The following is a 25661-nucleotide window of genomic DNA, read 5'->3' on the forward strand; positions in this document are numbered from 1 at the left end:
AGGTATGTGGGAGGCTATATATATATCTCATGGTTTTCCAGCCTGTGCTCATTATCAAGCTTTTCTCTACAAACACAAGGGCCAGGCATGCAGGAGCAGATTTCCACATCAGTGTTATTCATTCCTGCAGCAATGATTTTAGCAAAGCTGTAACACTCAACATGACATTAGCTTATTAGAAGAGCTGGATGGATTGACCTGAACAGCAAAACTTTGCCCAGGACTATCTTCCTGTCAGTCTTCTGGGCTCAGGTCTTAAGATGCAGGTTCACTGCTAAGGGCTTCCTCTGCATACCCTGCCTGCAGTTTGCCAGATTTTAAGGAGATGAAGTTAAGAAAATTGAAAACCCAAACCAATTGGTTTCGTCTGTTATAGAGAGTTTCTTCTTGTATAGAGCAGTCTTCAGTCAAGGATGGAAAGGAGTAGACCACAATAGTTTAAAACTGCTGTGAGGTCAAGAGCTGAGCCTAAACCACTTCTGGTGGCCTGCAGAGCTCAGAGCTAAGTTTTGGATCGGGGATCTGGCAGAATAATAAGTCCTGCCTCTTACAACCCTTTCGAGGAAAGAATATGGTCCACACAAATACAGTTTCCTTCGTTACTCCTCCTGGATGGGGTTAAAGAAGCCACCTCAGTTGTAGAGGAAAGGCAACCAAGCAGTTACATCAAGACCAGCCCACCCCAAGGTTTTTGGGGAGCTTCCAGCAAGGTGTCATGGGGGCATTGTGGCATGGCAAGCTACCCCACAGGGTGTTTGCAGGGATTCCAACTGTAGGAACCTCCAGCACTGTCAGAGCTTCACTCTGTCCTCTGCTGGGGAGGTTGGTCATTGTAGAGCTGGTGGCTGGTGTGACACTTGGCACGAGCATTGCCCCAACCCCCACACAGCATCAGAACACTCTGGGCAAACACTGGGATGCAACATGTTCCTGCTCGGCTTTAACAGGAGCTCTCTCTCCTTTCAGTTTGAAATAGAGATTCAGAGGATTTCAGAAGCTTATGAGGGCTTGGTCAAGACCACCACTAAGAGGGAGTCTCTGGACAAGGCAATGAGAAACAAACTCGAAGGAGAAATTAGGAGACTTCATGACTTCAACAGGGATCTCCGTGGTATGTTACTCTTGCTTGTGTGGTTTTTTTTTTCCTGTGGTTGACATGGTGTTTCATTTCTCACAAGCTCCAGAGCAGCAGGCTTTAGAGGAGTAGCTTCACCTGTGTTTTAGGTAAACATCTTGAGAATCAGGCCCTGCTCATTGGCATGAGACAAAATTGCTGTCACCCTCCTGGTGGCAAGGAAACCTTCTGGCAAAATATGAGAGTCGGCTTCAGATGGTGCCTTTGTGCTTAGTGCTTGCAAATACTGATTTGACAGCAGGCCCACCAGTTCCAAGGTCTTGTCCAGCTCTAACAAGCTGAAGAGCAAGTTGCAATATAGAGCAATGCTGTGCAACCCATAAATCTCAAAGTTCAGTGCCTTCACAAATCAGTAGCAAGTAGCAAAGCATATCTCTTTTTTGTATTAAAAGCATAAAACTGAGGGTATATCCTTTTGAGAAAGCAGGATATATTGGGTAGCTGTTACCTGTCCAAGTTCCTGATAGGGGTAGCTTGGTAGCTCTTTGTGCAGTGAGGTGCCTTCTGCAATCTGGCTCATGCTTTTTGCAATAGTGCAAGGAGGCTCACGTGGTCTTTTTGGGGGAAGGAGGCACTTGAAGGCAGGACCTGCCTAGGAAAGGCTGTCTCTGGCTCCAGAAAGCTGCTCTCCTCCCAGAGCAAGGATTGGTGTCACTGGGCTGGGGGCTGCCTTCCCCCAGGGTGTCTCACTGCCCCAGGGCAGCACTCCACTGCAGGAAGGCACCCATCCCCTTGCAAAGCTGGGTAGTTCAGATTGCAAATGCCTTGTGCATTTTGGACAGTGTGAGAGATTAACTGCCTGAGCATGTCAGCTGCTAATGGCAGAGGCTTTTCCCCCAGCTTCTGTAAATCTGAATGACACAGCTTCATGGAAGAGGTCAAAGGGCCTCATCTTTTATGTATATGTCAGCCTCCATTTTAATGTCCTCCTTCAGAGAGTCTATTTATACTGCTCTGCTGGCATGCATCTTATTTTCTTGGTTGGCCTAAAATTTTATATACATATATTTATACTTAAAGTATTTCCTGTTTTTTGCAGAACGACTGGAGACAGCCAATAGGCAGCTTGCCAGCAGAGACTTTGATGGACATGAAGATAAGTCAACAGAGGGCCTTTATGTCACTCAGAGTGAGTACTGTGCTAATCTGTTTTGAAGGTACATATATATACACGCATACGTACACATATATATATATGTGATGGAGTGGAGGTGAATATTTCTATTAATTGTTGTTGTCCTTATGGCTTGGTTTAACTCAGCTAGCTCGTCACATACTCTTACTTAAGCTGCGGACTGGATTGTTTAGGCCATTTTTTTTTCTCTCTGAGCACCAGAACCAGGCAATGGGAGTTAATGGTAACACAGCTTAGCTTATTTTTGATAAATATTTATCTGACATTGTGAAGTGTTGCTTGCAGGGATCATCTCTAGAGATGCATGATTTTTAGAGAAGCCGGATTCTTCTCTTGGCTGGGAAAAGCCCAGAGCAACCTCTGATGACTTGTCAGGGCCATGGTTCGACTAACAGGGTGGAGAGCAGAGCTGGACCATACTTTTCACAAAGGACTGAAGAGGCAAAGATTTTACAACTGCTCATGCTGTGAAAAGCATCTATTTCAAACAAATTTTAGGCTCCCATAATGACTGGGCACAGTGCTGCAGCATTTCCCTGCCACGTGCTGATGGCTGCATGTGACCATCCAGATCAAGACCCAAGCAGCTGGTTGCTGCGTGACAGCGTGTGGCTTCTCTTGTATCCTGAGCATCTTCAGCATGCTTCCAGAAGGGCTTGACCACCTGGGAGCTGTGCAGTACCTTGTGGGCTTAAATGCCACTGAAACTAACCTCCGTGTACAGCTAATCCTTCTGTTTCATTTATTGCACCAAGAGCTTCCTTGGAAGATGAGCTGCAACTGCAGATCCTTAAGTGGAGAACCAGCCACCTCCATTAGCAGTACCACTCAGCGTGCCTCACCACCAGCCCTGCAACATCCACCAGCTGCTCCAAATGCAGGAGGGCCTTCTCCTAGCTCCCACCAGCAGTCATGGTGCCAGCGTGGCAGCTTTGCTGATAATTTAGTGGATGTGTGCACAAACCAGAAGAGAAGCTAATGACCTTTTCCATGACTCTGTTAGCTTTGCCATATTAGCAGATGCCACAAGGGTGTGGAGATACTGCTGCGAATCCAAGGGGATGATCTGTTAAGAAAATAGCATTGCTATGTAAGTCTTTTCATCCTTGGGAAAAGTTCAGACAGGGTAAGTTGCACAGTGCAAATTGCAGACTGGGATCTGCTGTCTTGGCAGCCTTGGCATTGCCTGGCAATGTTCCCATATACTGGTAGCTACAAGGGGGAGTTAAACCCCAAGGATGGACTCAGTTTGAGTCATTTTCCAGCACGTAAACATGCTCTGTGCTTCTACTGATAAATATCTAGCAATAAAACTTTGTGCTGTGCACTCAGCATATTGCTGCTATCAGTTCACAGCTTACAAACAAATATAGCTTTTCGGATCCTATCACATAAGACAGTTGGGATGCTTGGAGTGTCTCCTGGCTAGGCCAGAGAGCTAAATGTTACTAATGTAATGCAGAGTGCTTCCAGGAATAGAAAAATGGGCACGTGTAAAGCAGGTTCTCTTCAGTTGTGTTCTTTGGGCTGCTGGGGCACAGGCAGTAATGACCTTGGTATCAGAGTTTCAGCCTAAAACATCCCTCTGAAAGCCCATAAAAGGTTTTGCTTGGAAATCCTCTGTTACTGACTCCATTTATATGCTGAGTCATATATATAGAGATATATATATAAAAAGGATATTATATATCCAGGGGCAGACCACGACTGGCGTTGCACCTCACTGCCAACCTGGAGGTTTTGCAAGCACGGTCTGTACCTTCCTCACATCTTTTAATGGGATGCTTAGGCAGAAAACTGAGAGGAGGAGTGCAGCTTGTTTTAGCTGCCATGTGTACACTTGTCTACTAAGACTGAAATAGTCATTTTTACAAGATGAGAAAAAATAGTACTTGCATGTGCTCCCATCAGCTGTTGCAATTTTTCATGAAACTCATGTTTGTTTTTTTCATAAGGGTAGTAGCTTATTAAGTCAGATTAGTAAATGCACATCTTCGTTTTCATTAGGAAAGCAAAAGTAGATTTCTAGTTCCTATGTTTATGGGAAACAGCTTGAAAACATGACCCTTAACACCCCCAACCCAAATTACATAAAAAGACTCCAACATCAGCAGATTCCTAAAAGTTATCTTTTTTAAGCCAGTCTCATGATGGGATGAAGAAGGAAAGATACAACTGTTAATGTTTTTTTAACACTTGTCCTTGGTAGTACTGCAAACACAGAATTAATACTGTGGTTAAACTCCAGTAACAGGAAAAACTCCCTGAAAAATAGGTCTGGCAAGGCAGGACATTCAGAGCTCTCCCATTAGCAGTGCAACAGGGCAGAGTGGTCATGTGCTCTGAGATGAAGACCAAAGGTGACAAAAACTTTTATTTTTTGTAATAGTAATAGGCAATGCCAGGCCGCATGCCTCAAAGTATTAAGTGCTAGGCATTTGTGCCTAAGAAAAATGTTACTGTTGTATCAGGGGTAGGAGAGAACTCACAGCCTGTTAGTTTCATGATAATTATGTGATGCTTTGTCAGATAAAAAGGTTCTTTTAAGGAAAGACATGAAACAGTGACCAATGAAGGCGTATGGACCCATACAGGTGAGCGAAAAGCCAGGCAGGAGGAGGATGAGAGATGCTGTGGAAAGGGAGAGGCAGGAAGACTGAAGGCATTTTCAAGGGCTTAGGGCAGAGAGAAAGTTTATGATGCAGCACATCATGGGAAAAAAATGTTTTGGTGAAGTCCTGAGAATTTTGTGTGTTTTCCTGGGATTTCTGGACTTAGAGGCAGCCTTGTCAGAGCAGAGGTTCCTCCAAGGGGCTGTTTTTTCAAGTGTCTGAGGCAGATTGGGGTCTGTGCCCATCCCTGTGGCTCTGCACCCATTAGTGGGGATAGTTTTGACCGTATGTTGATAGAGCCTCATGCTTCGTGGGAGTATTCAGTGGATGTGCCACATACTTTTGTGTATATATATATATATCTGTCCTTAATATCCCAGGCAAAGAAATATTCCCATCAAATTAATCCAGCCAAAGAAAATGCCTGCAATAGGTGTTTCTGAGAATGGGGTCTTGGGCAGACGAAGAACCATTCAATGTTAAGACAGGAAATAATCAGGGCAGAGGCAGAAGTGAGGAGTGAGTGAAAGAGACCTCATTTCACAGCCATCAGCTACACGCAGGGAGGTTGGGGAGCTTCTTCCCCCATGTACCCAAGGGCACCTGCACAGGGAGCAGCATCCTGAAGAAACAGTGTCATATAGAAAAATGAGTCTGTTTTGCTTGACTTCCCCCTACCCTCTGAAGGAAAGTAGCGTGGGAAATCTGATATCAGTTTTCAAGACATGAAGGTCACATTCTCCCCTGACTTGTACGTCACGACATGCAAATGGAAATGCCCAAGATGTAAATCAGACCAAGTTTAAGCTGCCTGCGATACTTTGTAGGGTAAGGAAGGCCATCATGAGCTTCAATGGAGATTTGGTGACTTCCTCTGACAATCAGAGCACCAAACCTTTCTGCATCCCTGCTTAGGTCAGTACCCATGAGAAACTCTGGACCCTGAACCATTTGTCAAATACGTTACAATTGATCATAATTATTAATTCCAATGCAGAATCTCTTAATCACCACGTGAGAAAACAGACTCAGAGACTCAGGCATGACCTCCTGCAGCTTCTCAGCCTTTTCTTCGTGCTGATGTGGCCCAGACTCTGGAGAGCTGTCGGGTGCTTGCCATTTGTGAGCAAAACTGGAGGAGAAGATTGCAATGAGCTCTTTTGGCGTTTGTGTCTGTCTTTTTTTTTCTTTTTTTCCTTTTTTTTTTTTTTTTCTCACGGAGACCTGCCAGTGAGCATGGAAAGAAATGCTTCATTTCCCAGTTCTGCATTGCTGCTCCAGGCCTGCCTTGGCCCAGCCTAGTCGGTGTCAAACCGCAGCTGCAGAGGGCTGCAGCAAGGCTTGGCCAGAGGGATGAGTGGACTCATGGGTGGATGGTTGCTTTGCTGCTCCTCTGGAGGGAACTGTCAGTATCTGGACCTGGCAACCTGGCCCTTTTTAATGTGCAGAGAATTTAGTAAAGCTGTGGAAAACCTCCCAGCTGGCTGCATGGAGTGAATGAGCTCTATTTATTCATTCTGCTTATTCTTACGGGGTGGAAACCAGCCGCTGAAAGGTCTTTGGAACAGGCAACAAGGTCCTTTCCTCATTTTAGATTCCTTCTGCTGGACACTCCGGGCGGAGTGGCAGGGCATAATGGGCCCATCCCACTCTTTAGCCCATTGCCTCGCTGCCCCAGCAGCCTTTTGGGAAGATCAGGGCACTAGATTAGCCAAGTCCCATCTTGAGCTGGATGAGCAGAAGAGGTGACTCTGATGCCCCATCCTGGTTAATCAGCTGGTCCGAGGGTAACCGTAGCAGCTGCCGTGGCGCACAGCCATGCCCATGGACAGCGGATGACAGAGCTCCTCCGTACACTTGCCATGTTCAGAGCTGCAAGACTGACAAGAGGCTAAGGAAATCCCGCAGGTTTCAAGAAAGGCATGGTCACCAGAGAGCGTCTGGAATCAGCAGCTCTGAGTGAAGAGCCACCGTTGGCAAGTGCAAACCTGTGTAAGAGAAATTGTTGGAAATGCCACAAGGGATGTGGTACAGGAGCCAATCTTGTTTTCAGCAAGTCTCCTGCAGCCTAATAAGGCTCTCACTGCCGTAACGGGATATATTTTCTTCTGTCAGCTATGGTCATTCTGTAGGAACAAGGAATGTCTTTGAAGTATGTCCATGTTACTACTCCACAATATCACAGCAAGGAGAAAAGCAGCTTGCAATGTATTGAGATGGTCGTTAAATTGGTCAGATAAGTTGATACTTAGGTATAATGTGTGAAAAGCTGGGGGTCCCATGTGAGTGTAGGGAAGAGGTGGCACAGATTGAGTGTATCTTTCTGCCTAATGTTTCTGCTTCAAAGCAGGGTCAAGACTGGTCTACTCTTGGTGTACCTACCCAGCCTGACAACTCAAAAAGCCTGCTTGTGAAGCACTGAAGCAGGCACTTTGCCTCATCTCCTCTTTCTTCTACCCAGCCAGAGTATGGGTGTAATGTCCTCAGTGTTGTTGAAGTACAACAGTCAGAGGCAATGGATAGGAAGCTGTGAGATTACAACTGTAAATTGCAGCAGAGAAGCCTTTTGGGAACTATTCATAATGGGATGTGGCAGTGACCTACCAGAAGATAGATACAGTTATTAGCTGGAGTCTGTTAGGGAAAAAACATGTGTCTGGGCACATGTATGCAAGGGTAGCACAGTGAAACGGTATTTTTTGACTTGAAGGATACCTTGTATGTACTTGAAGAGAATTTATAGTATATTAAACAAAGTCCTTCTTTACTAAGAATTAATGCAGTCTAAGAAAGTACTTTTAAAATGCGCCTCCAGCATTTTGCAGGGAGAAGCTGGTGTAGACAAGTGTTGAGAGCTGTTAAGTAATTTTGTCTTGCCAGCTTTCTGGTGGGTTCAGCATAATCTTGTCCTCCATTGGAGGGGGTGGGTAGAAAACATAATGCAGCAGGGCAGGCTGACTGCTTTGAATTCCTGGGATGAAAGTTGAATGTGAAGATCCCAAATCCTGTATGTGCTGTCCTGAAGTGTAACATGAAACATGGGTTTCAAATCCGGAGCAGATCAAGCATGGTCCCAGCATGAGGTGGTGGAGTGCCACAGGGCTTAAATAGCGTTCATCTTCCAGCTTCTTCACCCTCTAATAAAATTAGCTGCTTGATAGTTTGCCCAGATTTATACTTTTGTACAATGGATTAATATTCCTTATGGTTAGTTTGATTGAAACGAATGTATTTGTGTTGAAGGAAGAGGCCTGCGTGTCCAATATAAAATTCCTTACCGACATGGGAAGGTTAGGGCCACATGATACTGAGGTGGCTCATGGTGACAGTCTGTAGCATGGTGTGCACAGCACTCACTGGCCTTTGCTCATGGGCTTTGCAGAGGCCAATGTGCCAGTGGTGCTGCCAGGATTTCTTTCTGTGAAGTGCTGAATTCTTCTGTTTAGGATAAATAGGAAGACAGCTGGGTGGGTTTGGGCTCACCTCGTGCACTTGTGCCTTGTTCCACATGGCTCAGCTTGTATGCATCTCACCTCGCCGCAGGCATCTACTGATAGTGTGTAAATTAAACTTGTTCTTATCCCTCCGGTAATTAAGGAAGAATAAGGCACTTCTGGGGTAGTTCAGGTCTGAAATGGGCTGGCTTTGGCCATGTGGAGTTTCCAGACCCTCCCTGCGGGAAGGTGGATGGTAGAGCTTCCAGCTAGAGTGGTCACACTTGGGTGGGATGGGCTGCATGTTAGGGGCAGATTTTCCATGTTTCAGTGTTTTTGGAGCAACTTTTCACCTCAGTTAAAAAATAATAAATTCTGTAATGCTGTATTTAAAAAGTCAAAAATCAAAACAATGTTTAATTGGTGCCAAATTAATTTTTGGAGGAAATTTTCCTTCCTGGGGGCATTCCAAGAGCTCTATTTTTGTCATCATTTAGAACAAAAACCAGATTTTGAAATCTCAGATTTCAGTGAATAAAACCTCCATCCCCTGCTTGCTCCAATCATTAACTGTTTGTGGTCCAGCGCTGGTGATCCTGTGCTTGGCCCACGATGCTCATGTTCCCTGAAATGGCTCTCAGCACAGTCAGGGCAGAGGTAGATGGAGCCAAGCATTTCCCCAGGCAGCTTGCCAGAAAAGTCAATGGTGGGCCTGCAATTTGTTGCCGAAGAAAAAGATGTGAGTAAAGCTGACTGAATTCAGCTGTTTTTTTTAATGTTTTTTAAATCTTATCCAAAGAACAGATGATTTTTTAGCACAGAGGTTATCTACATGTTTTAGTCTCACTACTGATGTGTTAAGGTGTTTAACAGGAGGGGAGCACCGGTCGCTGAACCCTTAGATGATGTAGGACTGGAAAGTCACCCAGGGCCCCTGCAGGAGTTGAAATACCTGCCATGACCTCATTTTCTCTGCATGGCCAGAGAAAGCCCATTTAGATGCCTGCTGTCTTATTCTTCCTTATTGCTTTCTCCTGTTTACATTTTCAGGATGTCCAGCACAGATCTGTGTTCATTATTTGGCTTCTTCACATGTTCTATCTCTCGTGCTCCCCATCCTTGCAAATAAAACAGACCAGGCACAGCACAGCCCACATCCATGGGGCTAAGGTTTCTTGCCCATTAAAGAAGAGCAGCAGCATCCAAGCTGGCACCTATAAAGAGTCCTTGACATAAGCTGTTTTCAAGCAGGGTCTGGGCATTGTATGGGAAAGAAGTAGCTGGTGCAAGCCAAAATTTTGCATGGAGAACATTGAGTTCAGCAGAATGGACAATTATGAGGCAGTGCTCAGGTCCACAAGCTCTGCTAGTGCAGATGCAGCCCAAGTTGCCACTTGTCTCTGCTGCTGGTGCTTGTGTAAGGCTGGCCACTGAGGGGCTGAGCCTTGGCAGTACGGACTTGTTGCCCACTGTGTCTCGGCACTGTGTTGTAATGGCCCTAATCACTGCTGCTTCACATAATTTCTGCTTTTCTAGGGAGATGGCAGCTTACCTCTGGTGTGTGGCACAGGGCCTGCGAGCTGTCCTCCTGGAGTGGCTCTTGTTCTTGTCTTTCTTCCAGACAAAGAGCACTTGAAGGAGAAGGAGAAGCTGGAGATGGAGCTGGCAGCTGTGCGCTCTGCCAATGAAGACCAGCGGAGGCACATTGAGATCCTCGACCAGGCCCTAAACAATGCGCAAGCCAAGGTCATCAAACTGGAAGAGGAGGTGAGGCACGGGCAACATTCTGTGCTCTGAGGATAGTGGTGGCTCGTAGTTAACGCTTTCTCTCTCCAAGTCCCAAATCTCTTGTAGCCATGATGTGGCAGATCTTCCTGCTCCCCTTGCACTGGCCATCCCAGAGAGAAAACGTGTAGTTATACAATACTGAGCCAAACTAGCAAGCAAAGGAGACCACAATTGTTTTCAGAGCAGAGCTTCCAACACGTAACCAGGAACAACAAACTCAACTAGCTGGTGGCTGAGGTAATGGTAAGTCTTAACAGAAATATCGAATAAAAAGCTGACTACTCACTGACTTGGGACTGTGGTACAAATGTGTGATGTTGGTGTATTCCATTTCTCCCCAAAGAATGCCAGGAGGCTTTTGAGATGTGAACAGCAGTGCAGGGCTCAGTAACTTCACATCTAAACAGTGGTCTTAAAAGATCGGGCTGATCTGGCTGGAAGCAGACTGTCCATGATTTAGAGGTACTAAGAGCTGCAGGTTTCATTTGAGTGTTGAAGAAAACCCATCTTACCATGAGACCCAAGAAGTGCCATCTGCGCTAATCTCCCAAGAGGTATTTAAGCAATGATCCTATAAGCCTGATAGTGAAAATAAGTATTCAGATGGGAAGAGAAATCCCAGGAACAGAGGACTCTTCAAACTGACAGGCAAATACAGAACAACATGTAGTACTTGAAAGCTGAAGCTAAATGAACTCAACATGCAAATAATGCTCAGTTTTAAGTATAACTAAGAGTGATGTTGTCAATTCTCTGTTACTGGAGGTCTTTAAGTCTCAGTTTATTGTGTTCCTTAAGGACCTTCAATCAGGAGGTGTGGATTTAATGACTAATTGAAAGCCTATGTATTTTGGCAGATCAGGCAAGACTGCCAAACCAGGCCTTTTTGGCCCTAAAATCTCTGTCCATGGGACCAAGAAAGAGGGAGGATGTTTTATGTGGAATAAAAGAAACTTAATCTTCAGTATCTGAGTGGCCAGATCATTGGTGAGCCTCTACCCTAGCAGGCTTGGTAGGGGTTCATGCTCTGGCATAGACTGCTGGCATGATCTTGGGCAGGTCTGTTCCCCTTCATCGCCTCATTTCCCACCTGCACCCCTTCCAGGGTCAGCCTGGGGATGAACCCACAGGAACCTGCTGGGTGCATGGATGCAAGGGGTCTTGTGAGAACCAGGGAAGGTCTTTTCTCAAATACCTGCAAGTAACTTATGTGCAGTTCATTGTCTTGAAAAGATGAAGGGTGAATTGACGTCAGTGCTATTTAAAAGTTTTTTGTCAGGGTATCCAGCATGACAGATCCCCTGTTAGGCTAAGTAATGGTTACTTTAAAAGTCGGGAAGATTTAAGGTACTGTATGTAAATGCTGAAGGCATTGCTTTATTGTTCCTGACTTTCTATTTAGAAACATTCTAGAAACTCCATTCCCTCCAGTGGATACACTCAGCAGCAATAAGAGGATCACATTAAGTTTAACTGCTCCTTTGTTAGTTAGACTAAAGCCTGCTTACTGTCCCAGTGTACTTGGGGCAGTCCCTTCAGGGTAGCTGCAGGAGCTAGCATACCTTTAATCTGTACATAATTCATTTAATGCTGTTTGCCTTAAAGGCAACCAGAGGTTTTCTATTTGCATTTCATTACAAAGTGGCTGAATAAAAGAATGTTTTAGGTGGCAACACCTGCTCCCACAGTCGCAGCGTAAGGCAGGAGATGGGAAGAAATACGTTTAGCTCCTGGCTGCTCCACAAACTGTTGCTGTGGTATTGGCAGGTAACATTGACGTGCTGAACACCCACTGGTGAAGGCAGCAGAAGCATAAACACAGATTGCCAGGCAGGTGGTATAAGAAGCTACCCTGTGCCTGCTGGTTTGTAGCGAACACGTTTGCAGCCTTAGGGCTGTATCTCTAAGAGCTTTTCAGTTGCCGGTTTCTGGTCTAGTCATCCAACAGAATTGTATCTCTGCTGAGCATCAGAGCTAGGGGTCGTGGACTGTGGGACTGGTGGAGCTGAGGAGAGGGCAAATGTTCCCCTTTAGAGAGCTGCTAACCTCCTGCCTGGGGCACGGCAGATGTTATGGAGGTGGTAATGTCTTGGCCAGGGCATGGTGGATCTCAGAGGTGACAATGTGTGAAGGTGATACAACAGTACTTGTCAGAGTTTGTCTGTCAGAACCCTCAACCTGAGCAAACCCGTGTTGACCTGGTAGTGTTTAACTGCTTTTGCATTCTGGGGGGAGTTCGAATGAATTTTATCCCGGCGGCTGTGTTTTAATTGTTCAAGGTGGTGTCATGCAGTTTGGGTGAAGTGCAGTTAATCTGTGGCTGCTGGCGTGTGCCCAGGCTCCTTTCTCTTGCTTTTTGGCCTGTTTTCATCACTAAATCAAAGCACCTTTTCAATAGTCTCCAGTGTTTCTGGAGCTCAGTTTGACACATATGCAGCAGATACTGTTGAAGTTTAGAACCTTCATCTTAAACTAGGGATTTTTACTGTAATTTAAAATATATTGAAGGACACACAAAATCACTGAAATGAAAACGGCTATTATTATTAACAGAACTCTACCTCATGCACTGCTTTGTAAATCCACCCAGATTTCACCTACCACCAGAATGTAATTAAGTTTAACAGCTTTTTAAATTGATGCTTGAGAAATAAGCAGTAGCTACTAAGTTAAATTAACATAAGATAGTGTACTATGTAAATCTACATTATCCTGAGTGCCTGCTGGTAGAAGGATTTAATTCAAAAAATGTAGGTGGCATTATCACCACATGTCGTTTAGGAGACTGCTGCTGGAATCACGTGCCTGGTCCATGCTTTGGATAGAGGACTGAATAATCAAAGAGGGTTCAGAAAACAGCTGTAGAATTTATTTTGGGCCCAGAAGCTGCTGTTTGCTGTGAACAAATGAAGTGAAGAGGTGGCTGAGCTCCAGTCCGTGCACATGAACATGAAGAAGGGGTTGCTTAATCACCCAGATTAAACGTTGCTCTTTAATGTAAGAAGAAATAATGAGATGCAGTGTTTGGGGGCTAAAGCTGAGCAAATCAGGCCAGAAATATAGTCATTAACAATGAAACAACCTACTTAGGGTGATAGTGGATTCTCCATCTCTTAGTCTTTAACTCAAACCTCGTATCAACAGAACGATAGTCTGTTTCTCAAACTGGAGTTATGTTCCTAGTGCAGATATTTTTCCAAGACCCACTCATCTTTACTCGGACTTATTTGCATGGATCACCCCCTTTTAGCCTTAGGTCTTCTTCATCTTTATTTTCCTAAGCCCTCGACAGTGTCCAGGCAAGTTTGCTGATCTTGTAAATGTATGAATTGTTTCATTAAATGTTTCTTGCTCTAATAGATGACAATTTGGAAACAGAATAAGAAGTAATTTGCTTAAATTGCCTAAGAGAAAGCCAGATTAGGCATTAGGGTAAAAGTTTTCTGGCAGTAAAGGAAAATAAGCCATGAAGTAGTTCGCAGGGGGAGGTTGTGGAGTCCCTACTCCTGGAGGGTTTTGTACACAGATTATATAGACATGTGCCAGGTAGAGTTGATGCTACCTTGCGGTGAAAGGATACACTGGTACCTCTCCAGGTGCCATCCAGCTTTCTTTTATTTGAGTTTGTGTGTCTGTGAGGTAGTGGAGCTCAGTATCATGTATTTCTGATTGCAGTTCCCCTCCTGTATGGATGCAATGCCCATTAATTTAAACAAAATATTTTGTACTCAGTTTTTTAAATGTATGGGTGAATTTTTTGCTTATGAATCTACAGGCAGGATAGAGAAGTCAGAATTGGCTCAAGAGTGTCCTTACAAATTTATGAATGTGGGAACTGTCTTGTGGCATAACTCCAACAAAGTGGTTTTCTAAGGCAGTGGACGCGTGTGCATCACCTCAGACACGCAGGCAGAGGTGCACTTGTGCATGAGCATGTGAACCCTGGGGCTTAGAGGGCTGCTGCAAAGCAAAATTCTGGCTGCTGTGGTGCAGATGGACCCTCTAGCATCTGGGAGGATGTGGGGGAGCAGGTGAGGGCTGCTGCCAAGGAGGGACCCTGGGGGAGCCCCCTTCCCCACTCCGATCCACGCTGGTGCAGCTGGGAGGTGGCACAGGCACCCTCCTACTGCCAAAATAGCACATCCAGCAAGAAGCCACTGCTGCGTCTGTTCTGCCGAGTTGTGAGCTTCCAAGGAATTCAGTCTTCATGCTGCTGCCAGAGACTAGCAGGGATTATAATCTCATTAATTTTCATGGAAAGCCCTGGGAGCCATAAGCATTAGCCTGGATTACAGCAGGGCTGGGGAGGTCACGCTGCCAGTTGTTGGCTCTGGCTGGGAATGTTTGTGTAGGCCAAGCTTTTCTTTTGCCGCGAACAAGCATGTATTTCACTGCACCTGTGACATGGATGGATTTAGGGTGGCAGAAGAACAATTTCAAGAAAAAAGTTGGTTTATTATCGTTGTAATCAGCAGGAGGGGACCTGGGTGAGTCCAGCGCTGTATAAGTGGAAAAAAAAAATCACAGCTGCTTTGCATCGTGTGAGTCCTGGGCTAAGCAGAGGACCTGGGGTGAAGGGGAGCCCCACAGAGCAGGGGGTACTCTGCACTGGTGTTTATTTGGTCCACATGCCCAGGAACAAGGCAGCAAACTTCTCACTACATCCCCTAGATATTTAGACACAGATACTTTGTAGCTATGGGTTCTATATCATAACCCACAGAGGTAGGCACTAGGATATCATTTTGGCCCTGGCCTTGCCAGTTCACAGCATTTTTCTACCTTCTCTTACTTGTCTCATTCCCCAATGTCAACCGGGGTTGATGTGTTTTTCTGCCTCCTGTTTTGCTTCTCAAAAACCTGAGGTCTCAAACAAGTGTACAAATAAAGGAGGGAGACTAAAAGTCCTAAAGAGGATCTTAGTGATCATGGCAATGACCTTGAGCATGCCCCATTAACCCCCAGCTCTGAGGCTTGGCAAAGCCTGCATGATCCAGCATTCAGGCCCATTCATCTTCCCTTTCCAAGTCAGGTGGTTCAATTGAGAGTGTTTTGGGGTCCTTTGGGGTTTGTCGAGGTCTTTTTGGATTTGCGGCTTCAGTTTGTGTGCACTGTTGCTTTCTCTACGACAAGGCAAATACCTTTAGAAAGGTAAATTCATTCATGCTTGTGAAGAGAAAATGCATGACAGAAGGTTGGGGGAGAGGAGAACTGGGTTTCCTGAGGTTGGGAGGTTTCATGAGGTGAGCAGGCAGCCCCTGCTGCCGCAGCCCCTTGGGCAAGTTTTCAGGTCAGTGTCCACACTCCCAGGGGACAAGGATGGCTCACAGACACCCAGGTGTGCCTGGCCCCTGTGAACTCACCTATTCTCTGTGCCAGGTTTTGGCAGGGGGTCGGGTATCAGCGCAGGCTTTGCTGCCCGTCCCAGTGCCCAGGGCAGCAGATGCCCAGTGTGTCTGGTGTCTGCAGCCTTCTCTCCCCAGGGCCTCTCAAACATGCCAGCCCCTGCTGTGAGCCCCAGTTATGATACCCTGCGGTGTCACTGAGTGCCTGGTGGCATGGTAGGAGGCCAGAAGTGGGGATAGCCACTAAGCACCCTGAATGTCTGCAGTCCATTTGCAAATTCCTTTTGGAGTATGCTGCTTGAGCAATCTGTGGCCATAAAACCCTGTATTGCAAAATCCTTGTGTCATGTTTAGCCTTTCAGTAATCGCATTATCTATATAAGGAGGGCCTGGCTTTAGCTGCCAGCACATCTATACATCAGCATGGCCAAGCCTGTGAGCACGATAGAGCAGATGGAGCACTTCTGGCTGCTGCCACTCCACTTGTTCCACCTGCATTGAAGAGATTCACAGGTTTGAAAAGAGAGGCTCTCTTTGGGCGCAGACAGTGTGCCGAGTGTCACCAGATGATAAAACCCACCAGGATTCCTCTTCGCTGAGGCCAGCCTGTGAGCTTGCCTAAAAGAGTATCCACCAACATGACAGCTCTTGCCTAGAAATGGCCAGGGGGATTCGTGGCTAGCAGATCCCCAGTGGGTGGAAGATCTGGGCAGTGTTCCCTCTGAAAGGGGTAGAGCTGTCCCAGTGATGCCTGCTGTGCCCTTTCCCTGCCCATCAGAGGGGCACCATCCTTCCCCTGGAGAAACTCTCTGAAGCAAACGGCCAAAGCCATGCTCAAGCCCAGCACATGCCTGCAAGTATGCAGGGGTCCTGGCGGCCCAGGGCAGGGGTGACCTGACCCCTTGTCTCCCACAGCTGCGCAGGAAGCAGGCCTATGTGGAGAAGGTGGAGAAGCTGCAGCAGGCGCTGACACAGCTGCAGGTGGCCTGCGAGAAGAGGGAGCAGATGGAGCGGCGGCTGCGCACGCGCCTGGAGCGAGAGCTGGACTCGCTGCGGATGCAGCAGGTGAGGATGGGGTGGTCTGTGCAGGCCCCTAGCACATTTGCCATTGCTTTTAAAGAGGAACAGTTGCTCACAGCCCTGCCAGGTGCCACATTACTTTTAGGTTCCCCTTAGATGGGGTTGTGGATGCCCCGTCCTTGGAAGTGTTCGAGGCCAGGCTGGATGGGGCTTTGAGCCACCTGATCTAGTGGAAGATGTCCCTGCCTATGACAGGGAAGTTGGACTTAGATGGTCTTTGAAGGCCCCTTCCAACCCAAACCGTTCCATGATTCTAATCTTCAGCAGAGGACCGGGAAGCTCTGCAGTGGGGCTGCAGGACACAGCCGAACCCCACCTGCTGTGGGGCTGGGAGGTCCTGGCTGCCCTGCCCCAGGGCAGGCAGGGCTCTGTCCCCTTGTGTGCCCCCACTCCAGCCAAGGGAAAACATCCTTCCAGATTTCTCTCCAGCAATCACAGGTTGTGCAAGCTTCACACTGAAAGAGGAGAGGTACATGTGCGCATGAGATTTAGCCCGCAGATTTTAGCAGATCTTTCATTGAAAAAACAAGGTGGCATGATGTAGGAGCAAGAACTTGGGCCATATTTGTTCTGGGCAGAGCTGATGTACATGGTTCACAGAAACCTCTACCCATGACAGATCTGGAGATAGATGGTGTCATCTTCAGGCAATAAATTACTTAAATATCATTCCACTCCAGAATGGGCTAAAGTATAGATTTGCATTTCTGTGTATGTCCCCTTGTTTTTTGGCAGCCCTTTTGTCCTTAGAGGGATAGTGTTATTCTTGTATTTCATGCACAGTTATTCCTTTGTTGTTTCTCCTCCATCCCCAAGTCCCAAAGTGCAGTCATCTGTGAAAAGGGGGGGAAAAAAAAGGGCACTAGGTGTTTACAGGGAGGATTTCCAGGCCCAAACACATGAGCATTGGCTCCAGAGGAGAGCGAGCAGATGTACTGTGTGTATCAAACCACTGTTTGGGGAGAAAACAGCAACACAGGCAAAGCATGATGCTCTTGTAACTCTCGAAGGGCTCACTCATATCTCTGTCGGCACCCACATCTGCTACAATAACCCTTCCTTATTTATGACCCATTAGTGGAGACCAAAGCAGCTGCTGCACAGAGCTTGTGCTGCCGGAAAGCAAAGGGCTGATGCTGTTGGCAGGGTTTGATTAGGAAATTGCTATAGAGGCATATCAGCGGTTTGCTGAGTCATGAAGTGGCCAGACCTGAGAGCATCCCATCCCCTTCTTGCTGGCAGCCCCAGGGCAGGGCAGGACCCCCAGCACCCATCCCATGGCATTGCTGTCACTGCTGCTCCCTGGAAACCCTTCCCATCCATCTTGGCTCTTCCTTGCCAAGTGTGTTAAGTCTTTCTTGCCCTGTCCACCATGGATTTGCTGTTCCTGTGTTCTAGTAGCTTTTCTCAGTTGCCCCTTAGCCTGCTCTCCTCCAATTTAACAAAGAAGTTACATGGAGTATGATATGGTGATGCTGGTGTAAATGGAAGAACGTTTGAGAAAAGTACAATGAAAATTCAAGTGAAGATAAAACTAGAACTAGGAAAGTTTTTGTTCTCTGGACTGGAATATAGGGACAAATCAATATATTAACTGGGATGGACTGTCACTGAAGTCCTTGTCTTGGGAGTTCAGGCTACATCTGCTCATTTTGGCAGAAAATTCCTTAGTTTCCTTAGTAACTTAGGTTGCTTCATTTTAATATTTTTTTTTCACTATAATTAGCGATTAGATTTTGGATTGCAGTGGTTCTTAAATGCCTGCACCAGTTTCCTCTAGTAAGTTTTAAGAAGAGAGATACTCTAACTTCAAGTCTCACCTATCAGAGAGGAGACGTTGGGGTATTTTTTACTATTGTTATTTATACTTTTTGTTTTATGAGCTAAATGCTGCAGTGTATCGTGTTGCATCAAAATACCCCAACTTTTACTTCCGAGCTGCTTTCTCTGAGTTATCAAAGTTATATCTACTGAAACGTTTTCTCATCACAGAGGAAAAAAAGAGCTTTTTTTCTCCTTTTTACCGGAGTCAGCAGAGGAGATGCAGCACACAAGGAGATAGTGAGCCAGAATCTCTTCTGTTCCTGGCTTGCTGGTAACTGAGCCCAAACAGCAAGTCTTCATTGTCACTGATGCATGAGCAAGGACCAAAAAAATATCCCTTTGACTTAGCATTGCAGGCTCAATGTGCAGGGAAGGCAGAGGTTTTGACTCGGAAGACAACAGGTACCTGTGACATCCCAAGATGCCATTTACAGGCCAGGACTGTGCTTCTAAAATATTACCTTCCTGCTGGAAATTTGACAATATTTTTGCAGGAGCAGAGTCGCAGCTGTTGCTCCTAAGGGCTGCTCCATATTGCATTTCCAGAAAGCAGTTTCCAAACACGTTGTTACTGCGCCAAAGGCAAAGGCTGCAGCCCTCTCCTGATATCTCTATTTTCCCACAAGCAGGAGACGAGTGTCTAGAAGGAGGAAATGTGGTTTGGCAAATGGAAACAGTTGCTGCAGCCCTTGCAGTGGTGTGATGGTACAGCTTTGCTGGTGGAAGTTTGTGGTGTAGCACAGATAAGAAGCTGGTGCTCCTGAGATAGGGTTTCCCCTTTAACACAATACTGTGCACTATGGAGTATAACAAATCTCTTGCATTTTTTATTGAAAAAACATTTACTTCTGGAACTTTGTGCCTCTCCCCTCAGTGTGCACTCATCCCACCCAACCTCTGCTGAGCCAGGGACTGGATCTCCATCCTCCTCAGCTCTCCACCAGCAGTGAGAGGAGCCTGGGGCGGCTACCCACACTACTTAGATACTTTAATTAATTGCCCAAGACTAGGTGGCATAACTCCTGCCTGGGTAACTGCTTTCCTTGCATCATAGGTGGAAAGTGTTGCATACCCATTGCTGCTTGTCAGCATCCGATGGAACCACACTGCAGTGCCTGGAGTTCCTCTGCCCCTCCATTCAGAAAGTTACCTCCTGCACCACAGAAAATATCTTCTGAGGGCACATGAGAGCTAATGTGCAAGAAGAGGCAGGCGTAAATCCATGTCTAGGGTACTTTCCCAGCTGCTGCCTTAAATAGGTTACGTGTAGCTAGGTTACATGTGGCTTTTTTTTCTGCTTTTATGTATGAACATTCTAGTAATAACTGCCTGTCCAGACCGAGCACTGCCCAGCAATACAATGAAGTCCCAGCAAGAAGATACTTCTTTTAAGCTTCATTGCTTCTTTTTCCTAGCAGATTTTTTCCCTATCTTTTCCCTTGGCTTGGGGTATCCCATGAAATCCCTGCCCATCCAGAGAACAGCCAGATCCCTACTTCTGTCTGCATGGTATGGAGAAGCGTGTGCTGGGGTTGCGCAAATGGTCAACCTGCCCGTCCTCTTGCAAACTAAGGGGTTTAGCCCGGGGTTTCCACCTGCCCCTGCCAAAAGACGTGGCGATGTCTTTGCATGCTCTAGAGAAGTGGGGGAAAAAGGGTCGGTAGCTCCTCGTTCTTGGCAGAGGGTGTGTATCTGTCACTGTTCCCACTGGCAGAGGCAGGGCAGCTACCAGGCAAGCAGCCTCCCGGAGCACAATGCCCCAGCCCTGATGGAGCTAGTGCGGGAGAAGGAGGAGAGGATCCTGGCCCTGGAAGCTGACATGACCAAGTGGGAGCAGAAGTACCTGGAGGAGAGTACGATCAGGCACTTTGCCATGAACGCTGCAGCCACAGCTGCAACAGAGAGGTAAGATGGCCTTGCTGCAAGCAGGCAGCTCTCTTCACCGCGGAAAGTATTGGGAAATCATAAGGACTGGATATGTTCTTAAGGCTGGATTTTGCTTGCCGTTCCCTGCTGGGTCTCACCACCAGGGTTAGTGAACGTCTCTATGGTATCATGCTAGTGGGATACAGCAGTCGGTGAAGACAGGATTTACCTTTCTGACCCGGCCCAAAAGTTTTATCAAATCCAGCCGCCAGACCCAAGTTATGGCCTCAAGGGCAGTCTGGAGCTACCACATTACACAGCATAGGTAAGGCAGCTCCTCCCCGCCGCACCAATGGACTGAGCAGGGACTGTTGGTATATAGCTGTGTCCATCTCACAGTCTGCAACGTGGTTGTTTAACCTAGTTTTAAAAACCTGTAACGGGAAATTTTGTGGCCTAAGTCCACTCTTTCTCCACTTCATTAAGCTTCAAATTGAAAAGGTTCTCCTGATTGCTAAGCTAAACCTCTTCACTGCAAATTACCTCAGTTGATTCTTGTCCATACCACGTATACGCGATGAACAGCAGATCACTGTCAATGTTGTAACAGCCTTGTAAATATTGGAAAACAGATAGCCCCCATTGTATCTTCCCTGGCCTGGACTAACTTACCTCCTTCAGCCATTCCTCACGTGTCCTTCCCATTCATGTTGCATTTCTCTGGACTGTCTCCAGTTCGCTTGTGTCAAAGCATGATGCCCAAAAGCACACAGGGCACTGCACTGAGGCTTTCCAGTGATGAGGAGGATGGGATAATTTGCTTCTTGCCCAGTTTCTTAAGAAGCCAAATCCCATGAAAACATCCTAAAATGAGATTTCCCTTTGAAATGTGGTGAAGTGTGCAGCTCAGGACACTTTTGCACTCCAGTCTAGGGAGCAATTCCTGTGCTGTTTTTCACCTTCCAAAATGTAGTTTCGTTTCTTGTTTGTGATATAGTCCTGTTGACTTGGGACCATTTCCCTGGTGATGAGTCCCTCTGATGTCTGAACCTTGTCCTTCAGGATGGTTGTTAGCCCTGTGGGGGTCACCCACAATTTCAGCATGCTCTCTGTTCCATCAGCCCAGTTAATTAATGAAGTTAATGACTAAACCCAAGCCAAGAGTAGTCTGCAGCAAGATGACCCAATGCCAGATAGCCATCCACCTGACAGGCAACCATCATTAGTTTGCTCTTTGAACGTTCATTTGGAGTTTTCTTTGCAAGTGCCAATCTCAATTGCAAAAGCCACCCTCACGGTCCCAGGAGCCTGACTCACCATGTTGAACTGATCTTCCAGGGATGCCTCAGCCCCGAGCCACTCACGCAACGGCAGCTACAGCGAGAGCGCGCTGGAGGTGCGGGGCTGGCAGGAGGAGGAGGAGATTGTGCAAGCCAACCGTCGCTGCCAGGACATGGAGTACACGTAAGGGGCTGTCACGCCATACCTGCTTGTTGTGGTGTTTGGGCTGGGTTCAGATAAACCAGGATGCCCTTCTGTGCCTTCATGCATGCCTGGAAAGGATGGGTTTATCTTCACTTTGACTTAGTTTTGCTCTTCAGCATTAAAATAGGGATTAAAGAGTTGCTGTCATTAGATAACTTCCTCCCTGCCTTGCTGTTAAACCTCTGTGCCAAAAATGACCTTCTTACAAAACAGAGACAGTTCCACTGTTGAAAGTAGGTTGGCATGCAAGGAAGCTGAATGCTTGTTTAATCTCGGTGAAAATCCCCCTGTGGAAACAAGGGCGTCTGGTTGTAAAAGCTGAAGTTGTAATCTCACTCCTACATAATCAGCAACACGAGGGCTTGCTTTTGCCTCACTCTTTGCTCCTTGCATGCTTATTGCTCTTTGTAGATTTGTGACGGTCACATTGGCATTTAGAAACAAACCTGCAAAATTTAGCACCACTAAAAAAGATGCATTTACAAGTAGTAGAAGATATAAAATTAACTTTTTGGGGTACAGGCAGTCATCAAGAGTAATATTTGTTGTTGCAGATACTTCTCCACGTTCAGCATACAAGTGGACATGTAGCTGTGTAGTTCAATGAGCATTAGACCTGCACAGTACTTTCAATGCAGACTTATTTCCTGGTGAAAAGTGGCCCATTAATGAGTAAAAATCCCTTGAGAAAGTGTGTGTGTTCCTCTAGGGTTTTATTGAAAAGCTATTTAAAAATCTCTTCTTCAGTGTTGGCTTCCCCACAAAAACACTGGTCTGTAGACACCTTTATAAAAAGATGTATTTTGTTATTTGTGGAAAATATCAGTGATTGTTTTTAATGGCTTTGTTTTGTTTTCTGCTCATAGATGCAAGCTAATCCTGCTTCCAGTGAAGTAATGGACTTTTGCCATTGACTTCATTAAAGATAGATTAGGATCTTGTGTTTTCATTGCAAATTAGACATCTGATTATGAAAGCTAACACCAACATGAAGTTACTAGATATCTCCCTTGTACATATAGTTTTTCCAGATGTGGCATTTTAGCTTTCACTGCTTCATAAAATGCAGCTGCATTGGACTATATATGGTATATCAGAGTCAAGCTGTAGTCATCTGGCTGTTGTATTATACATATACAATTATTTATTTTTTTTTAAATGTCGTTTTGTAGTCTTTTGGTATGGTTTGGTGTTAATCATTCCTGGAGAAAAGTCTCAGATAATCCTATTTTTTTGTGATTTGAGAGTCTTTGGTGTCTGTATGAGAGAAGTACGAGCTTTGCTTGGCTCTGCACACCATGTGCTGATAATTTCTGCAGCAGTGAGGGAGAAGCAAGAGCCCAGGCCAGCTGTTAGAGAAGCCAAAGGGAACCTTTCTGCTCACTTCAGCAGGTCTCTACTCCAGCTGACAACAGACCAAAATCATGGGGTTAAATCAGCCTGCCAAAGGAGGCTTTCCAGATTTGGCCCCAATGTATTCTGGAGGTGGAAATTGCCTGTGTGTTTGTATTCTGGTGAAGGTAGCAATCTGCAGCCTGGGCAGGAGGGATACTGCCCTCATTGCTCCTGCTGGGTTGGTAAAGCCACAGCAATAGATGGGTTCAGTTAACCTTGCAGAAAAGCGTTCCCAGATTTGGCTTACTAGCTAGAAACTCTGCCTGTTTTGAAGTGTATGGTTACCCTCAGAGGGATATTCTCAGTGGGTTATCTTTAGTGAGAGCTGCCTTGTCCGAGTTGCTCAAAACCGGAGGGGACAGAGCAGCAGGGCACATACCCAGGGACCCATCGTGCTGCCCCAGGGTGGGAAGACTTGCCCATATATTTCCATTCCTGTTAACAAAGCATTTGTGTTTTGGCAGAATAAAGAATCTCCATGCCAAAATCATTGAGAAGGATGCCATGATCAAGGTCCTTCAGCAGCGGTCACGGAAGGACCCTGGGAAAGCCGATAACACCAGCCTGCGACCGGCTCGGTCCGTCCCCTCCATTGCTGCTGCTACAGGCGTGCATTCACGCCAGACCTCACTCACCAGCAACCAGATAGCTGAGGAGAAGAAGGAAGAGAAGATATGGAAGGGAAGCATAGGTGAGCTCAGTTTTTGGTTAAGCTTTTGTTCATCCATCACTTCATCCTAATCCTTCTGCTTGAGCTTGGCAAAAGTGCCTCGGCCATGGCACTTGTTGCCCTGACAGCTCATTTCCAGAGCACTTCCCATGGGCAGAACATGTGTCCTTGTGCTGAAGTAAGAAATCAGTCATTTTTTTAACCTCTGATTGTATCTTAATTATATTTTTAATCATATTGTATCATTCTGCACTGATTATAGAAAGTCATAGTTGGTGGAAATCCTCCCAGACACAAGCAAATTATGTTTTCAACCTTGTGGGATTAAATAACAAATTTAGGCTAGAAAAAAAGCCTTGTTAAAGTTAATCAATAGGATGAGCATCCCCTTGGGTAGGAGTGCATGATGTGATGTGGCAGCTAAGTGGGAAGATGAGTGCAGGACTGCCTGTGGTTTGGGGCCACATAGGACAGGGGTGTGGAGGCTTGCCAGGCTGTGCCAGCGGTAGGTACCACTGGGATGGGCATGCAGAAGGTGATGCAGGAAGGGGCAGCTGCTTTCAAAAGGCTGTTTTGTGGGAAAGTACCATATGGATATCAAGAGAAGAGCAACAGGTAGCATCAAGGGGAAAAGTTAAGCCAAGCTAAAGGGCTGGGGACATCCACACCAGTGCCTTGTAGCTCTGGGGTGGGATGGGGAGACAGCACTTGTGTTCGAGCCAGGATGTGACTGACCTCTGGCAGGAGCAAAAATCATGGACTCAATGACATATCAATATGATCCTAGTTGAAGCTACTTTACTGCAAGCTTATATACAATTTTAATATTCATACACACGTCACACCTTAGTTCTACTGGTTACATACACTGTTCACACGCTGCTATACAGATACTAATTGGTTAAAAGCATACAAGTGGTCAGTCCCATCATTAAAATTGTTGACATTCTGCGATCATCAGTTACCAGGTCAGCTCCTGTTTTTCTGCCTGTTTAACTGCCAAAGGTCCTGTTTTCTTCGTTCCAGGTGTCTTTCTCCCACAACCTTGTAGCCTTGTTGAGCAGATAAAGCTTTTAATCTTATCAAGCTGCTAAAGCAAGAGCGACTTTTGATAGGCCAGGTGTCCCTTTTCTTCCAAATATGTTGCCACAACCTCTGTATGTTTTCAGGGCTTCTCCTGGGGAAGGAGCACCACGACCACTCATCGGGACCCTCGCTGCCTCCTCCGCTGCCCTCCTTGTCCTGCATGCCCGTCCCAGTGCCAACAGCCTCCCACGCAAAGACAGGCAGCAAAGACAGCAGTACCCAGACGGACAAAAGTGCTGAGCTCTTCTGGCCTGCCACTGCCTCCTTCCCTGGCCGTGGACGGCTGGGTACCACCCCATCGCATAGCCTGGCCCCGCGGCCCCCAGGGACACGAACGGCCAGCGAGAAACTAGGTGAGCTCTGCCGGATCCCTACATTGGTGCAAAATGCCAGCACCGCCGGGACTGTCAGCAGATCCCCAGAGACACCCCAGTATTGATGGGGGAGGGTGATGCCTTCACAATTTGTAAGGTCTTGGGGGTGGAGTGTTGTTCTTCAGGGAAACTAAAATCTTACGGAGAGAACTTTCCAAGGCTGCCTGGTCTGGCTTCGCAGAGTTACATGCTCAGTAAGTTATGTAAAGCTCCACTTGCCTGCGGCAGGCAGAGTGTCCACAAATGAAATTATTCATGCTGCCAAAGATAAAATTACAGAGTAATTTCCCATCCCACTGGCAAAGTAATACAGTTTACATTAAAACAACTACCTGATTATTTGTGTGCTGCCTTTGTGATGTTTTAAAACTCCTAAATTTTGTACGTGATGCAGAATAGGAGTATGCGTGCAGAGAGCTACTGTGGATCAGA

General features: G+C 46.4%; 1 protein-coding gene across 3 annotated transcripts in view; it reads left to right on the forward strand.

The window, feature by feature from the left end:
• Positions 1–25661, forward strand: part of AMOTL1 (angiomotin like 1) — a 78095-nt gene that overhangs the window by 49099 nt on the left and 3335 nt on the right. For all 3 annotated transcript variants that reach the window (XM_080376978.1, XM_080376976.1, XM_080376977.1), the window contains 8 exons: positions 967–1111; positions 2175–2264; positions 9938–10083; positions 16365–16514; positions 20068–20258; positions 21558–21683; positions 23564–23790; positions 24939–25208. In XM_080376978.1, coding sequence (XP_080233104.1) covers positions 967–1111; positions 2175–2264; positions 9938–10083; positions 16365–16514; positions 20068–20258; positions 21558–21683; positions 23564–23790; positions 24939–25208 — 1345 coding nt within the window. The remainder of the gene's footprint in view (positions 1–966; positions 1112–2174; positions 2265–9937; positions 10084–16364; positions 16515–20067; positions 20259–21557; positions 21684–23563; positions 23791–24938; positions 25209–25661) is intronic.

The sequence above is a fragment of the Falco punctatus genome, assembly GCF_963210335.1.
Source record: "Falco punctatus genome assembly, chromosome: 2".
Classification (NCBI taxonomy): Eukaryota; Metazoa; Chordata; class Aves; order Falconiformes; family Falconidae; genus Falco; species Falco punctatus.